Consider the following 16,590-nt stretch of genomic DNA (forward strand, 5'->3'; position numbering starts at 1 on the left):
CTTGGCTGTCGAAGAAATATGGGAGGGGGAGGAGAGATTTTTCCTCCCTGCTCAGCTATATATGCGTGCAAACCGTTTTAGGGTTTCAACTAGAGCCGACCCAAATGGTTAGCGCCTCATATTTACTTCTCTAAAACTTTTTTTGTACATCCAGAGATGCTCTAATGACATTATACCAGGTGAACCTCAACCACACTTTAATGGTTAAAAGGATCTTGGGCTTCCACATAGATGTGTCCCTATCATTGATGCATAATTTAGGCTACAATAGAAATATCATAGGTAGTATCATGCATCTCATGGATGCAAAAAGCTAATGTGGTGGTGCAAAAAGCTAATGTGGCAATACAATAGGAATATCATAGGTAGATACCGTATCATATCACGTAGTACTAGAAACTTTAATGTCAAATACATCTTGTACATAGATTCGCATTGAGACTCTACAAATCAATTAATATAAGAAGACTATGATAATAGTAACATGTAGTATCATACTCATGATCCTTGTATATGATACTATGCATTGTGACTAGTCTTAACGCTGAAGTTGCCATCCCTAGTCCACTTCGATACAGATCTATCCTTGTCAGAATTCAATGCATGACATCCCCCTCTCAGCAATGATCTTAACAATAGTACTCCTTTATCAAAAGTAAATTGGCAGCGCTTTATTTTGCAACGTAAGTACTCATTTATCTTCGATTTTTGGATATTCCTTGGCACATTTGACATTTTGGTCAGACTGCCTCCGCGTCGCCTTTCGGGATGCAGCCTGTACGCCTCATATTTTCTCGAAAAGCAGGGTAACGTACAAAACCCAGTAGTCAGTACACAGTGCACACGTACGCATACAACGTACGGGATCTAGCTAGCCACGATCACATGCTTACCCGCGCGCGTACACGTACATTTGCAAAATACGGTGCATTTCGTTTACATAGCGTACGTGCGTACTTATGCAGATGCACCTACAGTACGTGCTAAGACTGCAGACTCGCCCACACGTTGGTGTTACTGGGCCATCTTCAGGGACGTGACCCAGTCCTCGTCGGACTCGAGAAACGACGCCAAGGCCCGCACGTCGTCCATCCAGTCGAACGGCTCGGCCAGGAACTCCGACGTCCCCGAGCTGCTGCCGCTGCAGTCATCTCCGTCTTCTGATCCTCCCGTTCGCGTCTGCGCGACCGCCGGGGATGGCGGCGTGATGTCCCGGCTGAAGAAGAGGCCGCCCGTGCACCGCACGGCCTTGGGCGCCCACACGGTAGCGGCTGTCGAAGACGGCTCCGCTTGAAGAGGCTCGGAGGTGGACGGAGCCCCCGCCGCGGAGGATGAGCCTGAACCGGTGGAGGCGCTGGGCCTGGCGACGACGATCCTGTCGGTGGCAGCGGCAGGTCGAGCGACACCGAGAACTGGAAGGGCCTTCCGTCCGAGGGTGCTGTTCCAGTAGTTCTTGATTTCGTTGTCTGTTCGGCCGGGGAGCCTGCCGGCGATGAGGGACCACCTGTTGCCGAGGAGGCGGTGGAGCCTGACGATGAGCTCCTCCTCGTCGTCGCCGATGTTCCCCCTCTTGATGTTGGGCCGGAGGTAGTTCAGCCACCGCAGACGGCAGCTCTTGCCGCACCGCTGAAGGCCTGCAAATTTAGTTAACGCAGGCGTCGGGTTTAGCTCTCCATGCATCGAGTAGAATTGTTATGTTTACTTAGCGATTAGAAACGATCGGTACATACCAGCTCTTTGGGGGACTTCCCTCCATCTGCCTTCGCCGTGGAGCTTGACGTAGGAGGCCAAGATGTCGTCCTCCTTGCTCGTCCATGCGCCTCTCTTCACCCCTTCCCTGGCACAGGACGCCCTCACTGGTGGAAAAACAGGCTTCGGGTGAGCCCCATAAGTCGCGATGCTGCAGGATCCGCGACAAATGGTACCTTTAGTCGCGGTTCGGGAGGAGAACCGCGACCAAAGGCCTGGGCCCAGGGCGCTCGGTGGCCAGCCGGTGCACGTGGGGGGTCTTTAGTCGCGGTTGGCCAGGCCAACCGCGACTAAGAATGCCCGAGGCCTTTAGTCGCGGTTGGCCAGGCCAACCGGGACTAAAGCCCCTCCCCTATATATACCCATCCAGCAGCCAACACTTAGCCATTTGGTGCCATTCTCTTCACAAGCTCACAAGTGGGTGTTAGGTTTGCTTTTGGTTCCTCTTATGCACATAAGGTGTTTGATGAAATGCCCCAAGAGCATGAAACAAACATGATATGAAGTGTTGGAGCCACACTTGAGCTTTCTCATTTATTTTTTCCTCCTCGATCGCGGTTAGCAACTTGAACCTTTGATGTGTCGTTGATAAAATGTGCATTAGTTCATTGTTTAATTTATATTGTTTGTAGCTAGTTAGTTTAACAAATGCATGATGGTTAATTATATATTTTATATTATAATAATGCAGATGAATCGACAATGGATGTACGGTAACCGACTCTCCGGCGAGTTCAGTGCGGGTTTGAAAGATTTCCTCGTAGTGGCTAATGCGAACAAGCAGGAGGGTTTTGTTATCTGTCCATGTGTTAAATGTAAGAATCGGAAGGGTTACTCTTCCTCAAGAGATGTTCACATGCACAGCCGGCACGGATTCATGCCAAGCTATAATTGTTGGACCAAGCATGGAGAAAGAGGGGTTATAATGGAAGAAGATGAAGAAGGGGATGATTTCATCGATGAAAGCTATCTTGCTCATTTCGGTGATACTTTCATGGAGGATGCTGAAGGTGAAGGGGACGATGAAGGGGAAGGTGAAGAAGAGGCACGTGATGATCCCGTTGATGATCTTGGTCGGACCATTGCTGATGCACGGAGACGCTGCGAAACTGAAAAAGAGAGGGAGAATTTGGATCGCATGTTAGAGGATCACTGGAAGGCGCTGTACCCCGGATGCGATGATGGTCTGAAAAAGCTGGGCTGCTGCTTGGATTTGCTGAGATGGAAGGCACTGGCATGTGTATCTGTCTCGGCATATGAAAACTTGCTGAAAATGTTGAAGAATATGTTTCCAAAGAATAACGAGTTGCCCGCCACTACGTACGAAGCAAAGAAGGTTGTCTGCCCTCTAGGTTTAGAGGTTACGAAGATACATGCATGCATCAACGATCGCATCCTCTACCGCGGTGAATACGAGAATTTGAATGAATGCCCGGTATGCACCGCATTGCGTTATAAGATCGGAGGCGATGACCCTGGTGACGATGTTGAGGGCCGAAACCCAGGAAGAGGGTTCCCGCCAAGGTGATGTGGTATGCTCCTATAATACCACGGTTGAAAGCGTCTGTTCAGGAACAAAGAGCATGCCAAGTTGTTGCGATGGCACAAAGAGGACCGTAAGTCGGACGGGGAGTTGAGACACCCCGCAGATGGAACGCAATGGAGAAAGATCGACGAGAGAGTTCAAAGATTTTGCAGCTGACGCAAGGAACATAAGATTTGGTCTAAGTACGGATGGCATGAATCCTTTTGGCGAGCGAGCTCCAGCCATAGTACCTGGCCCGTGACTCTATGCATCTACAACCTTCCTCCTTGGTTGTGCATGAAGCGGAAGTTCATTATGATGCAGTGCTCATCCAAGGTCCGAAGCAACCCGGCAACGACATCGATGTGTACCTAAGGCCATTAGTTGATGAACTTTTACAGCTGTGGGGCAGACCTGGTGTCCGTGTGTGGGATGAGCACAAAGAAGAGGAATTTGACCTACGAGCGTTGCTTTCGTAACCATCAACGATTGGCCTGCTCTTAGTAACCTTTCGGACTGTCAAATAAGGGATACAATGCATGCACGCACCGCTTACATGAGGCTGAAAGTGTACATTTGCCAAATTGTAAGAAGAACGTGTACCTTGGGCATCGTCGATTTCTTCCGAAAGGTCATCCGAGTAAGAAAGAAAGGCAAGCATTACAACGGCAAGGCAGATCACCGGCCGAAGCCTGCGGAACACACCGGTACCGAGGTATTTGATATGGTCAAGGGTTTGAAAGTCATCTTTGGAAAGGGTCTGGCGGACAATCAGTTCCGAAGGGAGCTGACGGCACGTAGCCATGTGGAAGAAGAAATCTATATTCGGGAGCTAGAATATTGGAAAGTCCTAGAAGTCCGCTCTGCAATCGACGTGATGCACGTTACGAAGAATATTTGCGTGAACATCCTAAGCTTCTTGGGCGTGTATGGGAAGTCAAATGATACAAAGGAAGCACGGCGGGACCAGCAAAGTTTGAAAGACCACGATGACCAGCATCCGGAACGGTTTCAAGGTCGTGCCGGCTACGCTCGACCAAAGAAGAGAAGGTCATCTTTTTTGAATGCTGAGCGGTATGAAGGTCCCGTCAGGATTCTCGTCCAATATAAAGGGAATAATAAACATGGCGGAGAAAAAGTTCCAAAACCTGAAGTCTCACGACTGCCACGTGATTATGACGCAATTGCTTCCGATTGCTTTGAGGGGCTCTGCCGGAAAATGTTCGAGTAGCCATTGTGAAGCTATGTGCATTCCTCAATGCAATCTCTCGAGAAGGTAATCAATCCAGAAGTTCTACCACGGTTACGAACGATGTGATCCAATGTCTTGTCGGTTTCGAGTTGGTGTTCCCGCCATCCTTCTTCAATATTATGACGCACCTCCTGGTTCACCTAGTCGATGAGATTTCCATTCTCGGTCTGTATTTCTACACAATATGTTCCCCTTCGAGAGGTTCATGGGAGTATTAAAGAAATATGTTCGTAACCGTGCTAGGCCGGAAGGAAGCATCGCCAAGGGCTATGGAAATGAGGAGGTAATTGAGTTTTGTGTTGACTTTGTTCCCGACCTTAAGCCGATTGGTCTTCCTCAATCGCGGCACGAGGGAGACTAAGTGGAAAAGGCACGATCGGAAGGAAATCAATGATATGTATGGACGGCCATTCTCTGATGAAGCACACCACACGATTCGACCAATTCAGCTTGGTTGCTCCGTACTTTGAGAAACACAAGAATATTTTACGCTCGGACAACCCTGGGAAGCCTGAATCCTGGATTAGGAAGGCCCACATGGAGACTTTCGGAGTTGGTTGAGAAAACATTTAATGAGTGACAATAAGGTTGTAGATCAGCTGTACATGTTGGCCAAGACACCATCTTCGACTATAACGACTTTCCAAGGGTACGAGATAAATGGGAATACATTTTACACGATCGCCCAAGATAAAAAGAGCACCAACCAAAACAGTGGTGTCCGCTTTGATGCAAAGCAACCGAGAATGGGCAAAAGGTCACATATTATGGTTACATAGAGGAGATATGGGAACTTGACTATGGACCCTCCTTTAGGGTCCCTTTGTTCCGGTGCAAATGGTTCAAGCTAACGAGGAGGTGGGGTAAAGGTGGACCAGCAATACGGAATGACAATGGTGGATTTCAACAATCTTGGTTATCTTGACGAACCATTCGTCCTAGCGAAAGATGTCGCTCAGGTTTTCTATGTGAAGGACATGAGTAGCAAACCGAGGAAACGGAAAGATAAGAAAATGATCGGTACATCGTTCGATGATCCAAAGCGCCACATTGTTCTTTCAGGGAAAAGAAACATCGTGGGAGTGGAGGACAAGACAGACATGTCAGAAGATTATAATATGTTTGCTGAAATTCCGCCCTTCAAAGTGAACACCGACCCAAGCATTAAGTTAAATGATGAGGATGCTCCATGGATACGGCACAATCGTAAGCAAGCGGGGACACAAGGGAAGAAATGATGTGTAATAATTTATTGTACCAAACTTTGTTGAATGAATCATGTGAATTATATTACCCGTGATGTGTTTGGTGTCCATTTTCGAATGATTCAATTGACTCGAGATAGCAACGATGATACATGAAATTTGGAGTGACTAAGTCATACTCCCGCATACATGAAATTTGGAGTGACTAAGTCATACTCCTGCATACAGGAAATTTGGAGTGACTAAGTCATACTCCTACATACTTGAAATTTGGAGTGATTTAGTCATACTCCTGCCTAGGCGTATAATATGCATACTCGTAGTCTTCATAGCCGCCGCCATTGTACTTGGTAGTCGTCGCCTTCTAAGTTGCGGCGTCGTCGTCGCCGCTTGTCGTCGTCATTGTCGTCGGGGCGGCGCTCGTGGCTCGAATCGAGGGTAGCGCAGCGGGGATATCGCCGGCCGTGATGTAGTCCATGACGCTCTGCGAAGTCCGGCCGTACCACCATAGCCGACGGCCGGCCTCGTGGAAGTTTCCGGGAGGCGCACCGTCCTCCTCATACAGCGAGCGCCCTCTCACGCCGATTGATGAAGAAGGCGTCCCAAGTATGCTGGTTATCGGGATGCCGGCGGGGATTCATCCGCTGCTCCGGCGTGAGGTCGAGGTAGTAGTGGTTCGTGATGGCCGCCCGCCGCGGTAGCACTCGAGGGACGGGAGGGACCGGCACGCCGCCGGCGCTTAGGCTCCGGCCCGGCGAGGACGCGGTAGCCGGAGGGCAAGGGTAGTTCGAGGCGCAAAGCTCCTCCACCTGCTGGTAGGTTAGAGTGGGTGCGGTGGAAGCCATGAGAGAGTGATGAGAGATTGTAGAGATGTGATGCTGGCCAAGCCGGGCTACCTATATGTAGTGACAAATGGCGGGAAAAATGGGAGCGGGAAGACAGGAGGCGGGAAGAAAGAGGCGGGAGAAAGTGGCGGGAAGAAATTGGCGGGAAAAAATTGGCGGGAAGAAAGAGGCGGAAGAAATTGGCGGGAAACAATTGGTGGGAAGAAAGAGGCGGGAAGACGGGGAAGAAATGGCGGGAAGACGAGGAGGGAAGAGGGGGTCGGCGGAAAGAGGCGGGAAGAGGGGGCCAACGAACTTTTGAATTGAATTAGTTTTATTTTTTTGAATTTTTGATAATTTGTATTTTTAAGATTTTTGAATTGAATTAGTTTTATTTTTCTGAATTTTTTGATATATTATTTGTATTTTTAAGATTTTGAATTGCATTAGTTTTTTTTTCTGATTTTTTTGATATATTATTTGTATTTTTAAAATTTTGAATTGAATTAGTTTTATTTTTCTGATTTTTTGATATATTATATGTATTTTTAACATTTTGAAATGAATTAGTTTTATTTTTCTGAATTTTTTGATATATTATTTGTATTATTAACATTTTGAATTGAATTAGTTTTATTTTTCTGATTTTTTTGGTATATTATTTGTATTTTCAACATTTTGAATTGAATTAGTTCTATTTTTCTGAATTTTTTGATATATTATTTGTATTTTTAACATTTTGAAATGAATTAGTTTTATTTTTCTAAATTTTTTGATATATTATTTGTATTTTATGATTCTGAAATGAATTAGTTTTATTTTTCTTAATTTTTTGATATATAATTTGTATTTTTAATATTTTGAAATGAATTAGTTTTATTTTTCTGAATTTTTTGATATATTATTTGTATTTTTAAAGTTTTGAATTTAATTAGTTTTATTTTTCTGAATTTTTTGATATATTATTTGTATTTTTAAAGTTTTGAATTTAATTAGTTTTATTTTTCACATTTAGAAAACGAAATAATTTCGAAAAAGGCCTTTAGTCGCGGTTGGCCAGGCCAACCGCGACTAAAATCGTTTTCGCGGAACCTCAACCGCGGGGCAAAAAAGGCTTTAGTCGCGGTTGGGGTCACCAACCGCGACTAAAAGTACCTTTAGTCGCGGTTGGGGACCCCAACCGCGACTAAAGGCCTCTGTGTATAAATATCGCGCCGCCGCCCACACTTCATCTTCTTCGCCGTTTCTCTCGAAGACGCTGAAGGCTGCCGCTTGTGGCTGATCGTCGCCGCGTCTCCTCCGCCGCCGACAGCCGCCGCCGAACACCTCCGCCGCCGCCCTCGATCCTCGTCGCCCGCGTCGAAGCTGCGCTGCCCGTACGTGCTCTCTCTGCCGGCAAGCGCCGCCGCGTGTACGTCGTCGTCGTCGCGCGCGCGGCCGCGCCCGCGCCGCCCTCGCCGCCGGCCCGCCGCACCGGCGCCCGCACGTCGCCGCCGTTGCCGTGTCCTCGTCGCGTCACGTCGCGCCTCGCTCGCCGCCGCACCGCCGCGCGCGCCCTAGCCCGCGCAAGCGCGTCGTTCTGAGAGAGAGGGAGATCGAGAGGAGAGCGCGTGAGGGAGAAGGCCGGCCGGCCCTTTTTTGTTTTTTTTTTTTGTTTTTTCATATGAACTCACAATTTGTTAATCAAAATTGACTTAAAATTTTGTAAACTTGAAAATTTGAAAACGTACTCCCTCCGATCCGAAAAAAGTGTCGGACGAGGAATTTTGCAGGAAAACCCTCGAACCTTTTTCTTCCTTACCCCGCGCTCCCTCCCAAATGCACATGAAACCACGACGCGCACGAAACCCGCAGCCCATTCGCACCGCAGACCACTCGCTCTGCTCCTCGCCACCGAGATCCCATCACCGCGCCACCGAGCTCCCCGCGCTGCCGAGATCCCACTGTCGCGCCGCGCCGAGCCGTCGAGATCCCACTGTCGCGCCGCGCAACCAAGATCCCCTCGCCGCGTCGGCCAGGCTTGATCCGCCGGCGGCAAGGCTGGGTGGGCTGGATCCGGTGGTCGCGAGGCCGGACGCGCCGGATTCTTCTCCCGCAACGGCAGAGGCGGTGCCGGTTGCCCGATATCACGAAGGCGCGGTGGTTGCACGCCGGGAGAGGAGAGATAGTGTTGGGCTTCTTTTGATTAATTTAGAAGGGGTTTATTGTAAAATGTAATTAGACTGTGGCGTCAGACACTTTTTATTGTGCCACCGCGTTGCGCCACCGCCACCGCCGCCCCCCTTTCGCCACCGCCACCGCGCGCCTACCTTCCGCCGCCCCCCTTTCGCCACCGCGACCCCGCATATACCGCGACACCCTCTCCCACCCTTTCCTCGCCCCCTCCTTTTGCCACCGCCCTTTCGCCACCGCCACCGCCCCCCTTCTTCACTTAATTAATTTGTTTTGACTACATGTTTTCGGGATCGACATATGGCGGACGATAGAGCTGACCCGATTCTGGACAACTATGATCCGGACGCTGAAGACCATATGTTCGGCATCATAAAAGGCGATATTCCATATGTGCCGACCGGAGAAGAAGAAGATGATATCTCTTCTTATCTGAACCTTGAGGGTGAAGATGAAGGGCATGGTCAGCAAGATGGTGCCGAAGAAACGTCGATAAACGACGATCTTCAATTGGAAGTAGCAACCACCTCCGGCGCCGAGGTATATATATATATGTACATATTGAGCGTCTGATTTGAATAAATGTGTGTGTACTAACGCGCGCGACTCTCTTTCTTATTTTAGCCCTCGGCCGGATCGTCGAAAAAATCGAGTACGTCGTCAAAGCGTGGCGCAACCAAGACGATGAAAGCAGGAGAAACATGCACCATCGATGTTGTCGATGAAGCAACCGGCCGCCGGAGCCCAAACAAGAACGCCACCAAGTTTGTCAGCCAATGCGGAGCCGTTGTTAGAGACAACGTCTCGATCACCCGCCAGGAGTGGAATGAGCCAAAGAAGGCACGTGTTGGTTTCACTTTTGTCGATAAGAGAGAAAAAAAAGATTGCTTCAACAAGCTTATGGAACATTTCGTTCTACCTCCGGAATACCGCAAATACGATGAGGAGGGTAACAAGATTGCGGAAAACAAGGAGAGGCGCAAGCTAGTCAAACAGTTCGCTCTTTCTAGGATGGCCAACGCATTCGGAAATACAAGCAAAATCTAGCCCATGACTTTGTCAACCAGGGCAAGACTCCGGATTTCATAGGACAATATGAGAAGCGCAACATGATTGGCCAGAATTTGTGAAGCAAAAGAAATCGGAGCAGTTCCTTGAACTATCGAGAAAAAATAAGGAAAATGCGGCCAAGAAGGAGTACAATCATAAAATGGGGCCAGGAGGGTATCGCTTTTGGCAGCCTAAGTGGGAGAAGATGGAGAACGAGCTGAGGGCGCGAGGAATCCGTCCAGGTACGGAGGGATGGGACCCAAGGGCCAAAAGCTGGTGGTACGGGCATGGGGGATCGCTGAACCCGGAGACAGGGGAGTGTGTTTATCAGGGCAAAATAATTACACCCACCCAAAAGCTTATTGAGGCAATGAGGGAGGCTCAAGAGGGAGGATCAGGTTCAACAGAGAGAACGACGCCCGACAAAAGCCCTCGGGAATCCCGAACACGGAGGACGTATACGAGGCATGGGGCCCATTCCGTGGAAAATAGGGTTCCCGGAACGATGACCCGTACGGTTCTGAAGCCGTAAGAGAAAGATGGATCGGGATGCGAGATGTTGTGGCGAAGTTGGTAACTGAAATGGATGTGATGAAGAAAACCGGGAGTGTACTCGTCGCCGAAAGAGCTGCAGCTCGGGCGCAGCAGGCTGACGATCATCCAATGGATCTCGGAAGCCAGCGAGAGAAGAAGCAGCGTGGCTTCCACGGAGGCCTCACCGGGCTGGTGCACCGACGATAGAAATTATCGCACCGGAGCCTCACGGTGGTCGAAATTACTGCACCGGAGCCTCCTCGCTACCCCGTGGACGATATAAAGGAGATGAAAGCATGTCATACGTATTATCCTATCGGGAACATGTCCATGAAGGTAGCCATCGGCAGTGCTTTACCACCTGGAGCACTCCACCACAACAACCCCATTCAAGATGGCTATGCTCGTGTGACGGTGGAGGAGATAGTCCAAGGGTTTGAGAACCTGGACATTGACATTGCTACACCTGAAGGGGTGAAAAGACTTGGAGATGTCAAGCGCCAGTTCATTCTATGGCAGAAGAAATTTATCAAGTTTCCAGGCGAGGCGCCAACAAGTCCACCCCCGTACGGTGGTGGTGGTGGCGGTGGCGGTGACGGTGGCGGTGGCGGTGGCGGTGACGGTGGCGGTGGCGGTGACGGTGGCGGTGGTGCTTCACCTAATACACCTCATTCACGTCAGCCCACGCCGCCGCCCCCCAGTCCTCGTCCGGCGGGTGATCGGACACCGTACCGCCCCCAATCCACCTCCGGCGAAGAAGCGGAGTCCTGGGTTATTAACCGGACCCTTACGTACCTAAGAAAACAAAGGTACCGGAGGTATCACCGAAGCCTCTCCCCACGAGGCCTTGGGAAAGTAGTGCCGAGGAAGTCGAGGCGGGCGCGGCTGCTGATTTAGAGAAATGGAAGGCGGCGTCAAGAGGAAAATAGAGGGCGAGCCCAAGCGATATATTCGACAAGGAATATCAGTGGGCTAAGTCATTTTTGAACACACCGTCCCAAGCCGCGAAGAATCTGCCGGACGACTATTTACGTGAACTTCGTAGGCAAGCACTCGCGTTCAAGAACAGGAAAGAGTTGGCGGAGAAGAAAGCCGTGAAGGACGAGGCCGAGTCAAAATTAGATAGGGGGAAAGAAGTTGCCCAGCTCGGGAACAAAGTAAACAATCGATCGCCCCGCTCATAGTGCAAGCCGCCGATCCGGATGCCCCGATATCATAGCAGCTGCAAGAAGACATGGATTGAGCGTAACGAGTGCCGAGAGAACAAGCGGCCGAGTTAGGTATCACTCTTCGTGCAATCGCTAGGCCTTGATGAGGCGCCAATGAAGGACGTAGTATTTACATATGTGAAGAATGGCCCTCTCGTCGAGCCTGCGCAGAAGGGGATCTACCTCGACAAATGCTAGGTCTGCTAAATTGGTACAAGGGTTACATAAAACATAAAAACGCCAAAGACTATATCTATGCGGAAGTTAGATATGAGCATCACTTCAAACATTACGGGTACAAATTCCTCTGAGTGAATTGTTCCAGCTGTTCAATCTGCGCGACCTCGACAAATCTATCATCGGTTGCTACGTTACGTAAGTGATTTATTAATTTCTACCCCATCTCGTTCATTGCACACTTTGTCCTAACTATCTTGTTGTGTACGCTATTATGCGAGAATGAAGAAGCGGGAAATGCGAATAAGGAACATCCATGATGTTGGGTTCATTGACCCACACATCGTTAATTCACATGTGTTAGAACACCACCCCCGCCGACGTGGAGGATGACCTGTGGCGGTTTATTAGAAAACGACAACAGAAAAGTGATATTCTATTTCCTTACCATTTTGGGTGAGTGTTTCTGTCTTGAGCACATTCTCTTTTGTTTACTCCATGCATGGTATGTGGCTAATCGATGAGTTATGCATGACTGTGCATGTATCGTGTCCGCAGGTTCCACTCGGATTCTTATGGTAATTAAAGTTCAGACCTCCTCGGTTCTCGTCCACGACTCTCTCGAATATGGATCCGGCGCTTTGGGGCGACATGAGAAAAATGATGCAAAAGTAATTATTTTCATTCATTTGCGCTCTATATCGATCGGCCTATTTCGTTCATCATTTCCTAATATCAAGTAACTAATTAATAACTCTCTTGTTTATTTAATTTTCTTTGCCTCGTAGGGTTTGGAGACGGTTCGTAGATACCAAGGTCGGTGAATTCAAAAAAGAGCTACATTTTAAAATGGCGGTGCGGACGACCGGGGATACTCAGCCACCGGGGACCAACCTATGTGGATACTATGTTTGTGAGAGGATCCGGAGATACCGCAATGAGCGGGACCGGACGTGTGAGAACAACATCTGAGGAATAACCTCGGAAGACGCTTAGTCCGAAGCTCGCTTCCGACCACTTCAAGAGGAACTAGCTGGATGGTTGGCGAGGGAAGTCATCGATCCTAAAGGAGAACACTATTACGATGACGTAGAACTTTATATGCACCAGAATTTGTAACTAACTTGTTCAAAATTGTATATGGTCATCCGATATTGAATATATATTGTATATGGTCATCCGATATTGAATATATATTGTATATTCCTCTTGAATTCTTTTTGGTTCTAATTTCAAATTTGTTTGAAATTGTACATTCATATGCATGTATGTATACAGTACCGTAGAATATGTGAAACTCCTTCAAAATTAAAACCCAAAAGAAATAAAATAATACAAATTAAAAAGAAACAAGATTTAGGGGGAGGGGGGCTAAAACCCTAAACCCTGGGGAGGCCTTTAGTCGCGGTTGGCCTAAATATGTGAAACTCCTTCAGAATTAAAACCCAAAAGAAATAAAATAATACAAATTAAAAAGAAACCAGATTTAGGGGGAGGGGGGCTAAAACCCTAAACCCTGCGGAGGCCTTTAGTCGCGGCTGGCCAGAAGAACCGCGACTAAAGGTCCTCCGCCCTGGCGCTCGCCTGCGGCCCACGTGGACGGGCCTTTAGTCGCGGTTCGTAAGGAACCGCGACTAAAGGGGGGGGCCTTTAGTCGCGCAGCTTTGGTCGCGGTTGCGCCACCGCGACTAATGGCAGTTGCCAACCGCGACCAAAGCCCTTTTTTCCACCAGTGCCTCCTCCCCATCCTCCCTGATCGACCTCACTCTCTCTAAACCCCTCTCCGTGTGTGTTTTGTGTTAGAGAGAGATAGTGAGGGGAGAGGGATCTGTGGGCAGCAAGGGTTGTTGTGGTATTTATACATTAGCTGGCCTACGTGGTTCTGTTCATCACCTTGAACGCGTGGCCATCGGAAGCGACACTTCTTTCAGTGGTAGATGGACCAAAAGGCTAGGAAGGATCCATGTGTGCAAATGAATCAGCACGGCCGCTTTATTTTTGGTGGCTGGTGTGGGCGGCCGATGATATCCGTCCAAAACATACGTACCCACTTCTGCATAAGAAGCCAACTCCATGACATATTTGTATACAATTCATACGGAGTAATGTTCGGAAAGTACCATGTGCACATGAGCACAAGTACTCCTTGGACTTTTGGATTTTTCAAAATTTTCAAAATCTCGCTCTTTTATGTTTTCAAAAATTATGGCATTAAATATGTAGATAAATTTAGACACGAGGAGTGTAGTAAAAAAAGTCCCATTAAAAAATACTTTGTATTTTGGAAAATACAAAAAAGACAAATTTCTGACTATAAATAGTAGTACAATAGTACGTATATTTTGCCAGTGTACTGTCAGAAATTTGTCTTTTTTGCATCTCCAAAAATATAACGTATTTTTTGACGAGACTTTTTTGATTCCAATCCTCGTATACACATCTATCTACATATTTAATGTCATAATTCTTGAAAGCAGAGAAATATGAGAATCTGAAATTTTCAAAAATCCAAAAGTGAAGGGAGCACTGACTCCCATGTGCACAAAATCCTTGTCCAGTAATGTTCCTCAACTATACTGGTATTGACATTACTCCAGTCATGTGCATACCATTAGATACAAAATGTAGGTGCATGATATAATCTCAAAGCCTGTGGAAATTTGCAAAATAGACACTGACGTCACCTGTCACTCGTTCACCTAGCTTCCAAGACGTGTAGTTTTTTCGATAAAGGGAATATATTAATATCGAGAGATACCAATTACATTCAGCCTCTGCAACAACGCAATAGCCTAATGGTAGTACGAATGCATACAACCAGAAAAGAAAAAAAACTAAAAAATTAAAGTCCCGCTACGATATTTCAGACGTAGCAGTAACAAACTAACAATACGTTATACATTCACCACCAAGACAACACCTGAACTTCAGGCTCTCCAAAAGCAACGCATTCAAGAAGGAAACAGTGCACAAACATCGTCGTCGCCCGATCAAAAGACCTTAGGTTTTCACCCTGAAGATAGTCTCCGCTCTCAAAACAATACCTTCAACAAGGTCATTGCCAGGCACAACAAATTAAATCCAGACCTTGGATTTTCACCCTGAGAGGTAAGACTCTGAACTTCGCCTGTGCTGCTGCCCCCACTTGCATACTGCTGCTGCGAATCCCAGAATACCAAGCAAGGTCCCCACTCGAAACTTCATTGGTAGTCCTCCAATCCGGCATTTATGATATTCTCCGTCTCTGATTTCACTATGGACCAAAATATCATCTGATGGAAACACAGATTAGAGCTTCTCGCCGCTCCCTCCAGAACCAAACGGTCGGGATAAAAGCATGGATGCGCACGACCGAATACCACCCGATCTAGCGAACTCTAGGCATAACGTGCACTGTTACATTCGCGGCGGAGCCTTCCTGAACTCGACACTCCAGCCAAATCCAGTAGGACATGCATCAAGCAGATCTTCATCTTCGCGCGAGAGGAACCATAGGACCACCACCTTTATTCAGGCCGAGGCCCCACGCAACCAGCCATCCTGGCTGCCGTCACACCGAAGCCGGCAGAATAAACGACCCCGGGATGTGGGCGAGAGCAAGCAGGCTACACAACAGCCCTTGATAGCCGCGAAACCTCGGGCCGCCAAGCCCATCTAGGCCTACATCGGGCCCTAGCCGCACCTTCGCCGACAGCAACCAGAGGCCTCCGCCGATAGCATCCATCGAGGGCCGCCGCTTAACTGACGACCGTCTCCGTACCCCACCACCGCACCGCCATAGGACGACGGGCCGAGCACCACGGGAGGGAGCTTAAAAATGTGGAGAATTTCACTTTCCGACCTCTACACCAACCAGGGATACACACAACCATTAAGCGTGAGTACTAAGATTTTTAATCTTGATAAAGATTAAAGCATAGTCCTCAAGATAAATTGCATGAGTACCATGTCCAGACTAGGCGTCAAGTATAAATACGATCCTAAATTCGCATCCACGGGGATTTAAACTCAGGTTCTGAGTTTATACATCCACTCCCATAACCAGTCGAGCTAAGCTCAATTCCCTTTTTACTTCTCGGTCTTTGTAGGTCCAAGGTGTGTAGTTTGGAGCAGAAAGGTCATGAACAACGACCCATCTCGAACATGGTCAAAACTAAAACATGCGCACCCCAATAAAAGTTCACCAATCAAAACCACTCCAATCAGGATCTGCAAAAAAAAAACTACGAGGAAGTTAGACTGCTCATAGTGGGAGTAATTTAGGTAGTAACATCACACACTTCAAGGTGTTTTGGTGACATGGCATAGCAATAAATGAAGAAAGAGAGGGAGGTGGTAACTAGCTATGTTACCATAACATCACACACCCCAAGATAAAATGAGTCTACAAACTAATAAATGAGACTTTACATGATATCATCTCTAAGTTACTTTCCACTATGAAGGTAGTAACATGGACTAGTAACTTATGCATGACACCACCTTATGTTACTCCCCACTATGAGAAGCCTTAGGAGTTGGGAAATAAGGTCGTATCGAGTACTCAGCTTCATGGAGTACTCCAAAAGGTTTTAATGCAAGTTATGAGTCATCGCGTTAAATCCATCATAATAGCATGTAGGCGAGCGTGGTTGAATTCTAGTCTCGCTTAGTATGCGTCTTCGTACTTAGCTCTGTTTTCTCTCTTTTGTTGGCAACTGTTAGCTTGATTTCTTTTTGACAGGTACGAGCTCAACGAGGTTAGCACATTACTCTTCAGCTTGGTATAGGTAGGATTATGGACGTTACTTGATTATCTTCTGGACTCTTGGTTTCATTTGTATTTTTTTCCGTACTTCGACGCTTTGTTTTCTTTCTTTGTGAATTGTATCTTTGTATGTAACTTTTTGTATTC

The 16,590-nt window shown here is 47.7% G+C and overlaps 1 protein-coding gene across 1 annotated transcript; it reads right to left on the reverse strand.

Annotated features, from left to right (window-relative positions):
- Positions 1–719: 719 nt before the first annotated feature.
- Positions 720–15,169, reverse strand: LOC127329248 (anthocyanin regulatory C1 protein-like). The gene is made up of 3 exons (XM_071825629.1): positions 15,097–15,169; positions 1,731–1,856; positions 720–1,634 (listed from the first exon to the last, which is right to left on the reverse strand). Exons 1-3 carry the CDS (start codon positions 15,167–15,169, stop codon positions 1,015–1,017), a joined length of 819 nt encoding a protein of 272 aa, XP_071681730.1. The 3' UTR covers positions 720–1,014.
- Positions 15,170–16,590: the final 1,421 nt, after the last annotated feature.

The sequence above is a fragment of the Lolium perenne genome, chromosome 2, assembly GCF_019359855.2.
Source record: "Lolium perenne isolate Kyuss_39 chromosome 2, Kyuss_2.0, whole genome shotgun sequence".
Taxonomy (NCBI): domain Eukaryota; kingdom Viridiplantae; phylum Streptophyta; class Magnoliopsida; order Poales; family Poaceae; genus Lolium; species Lolium perenne.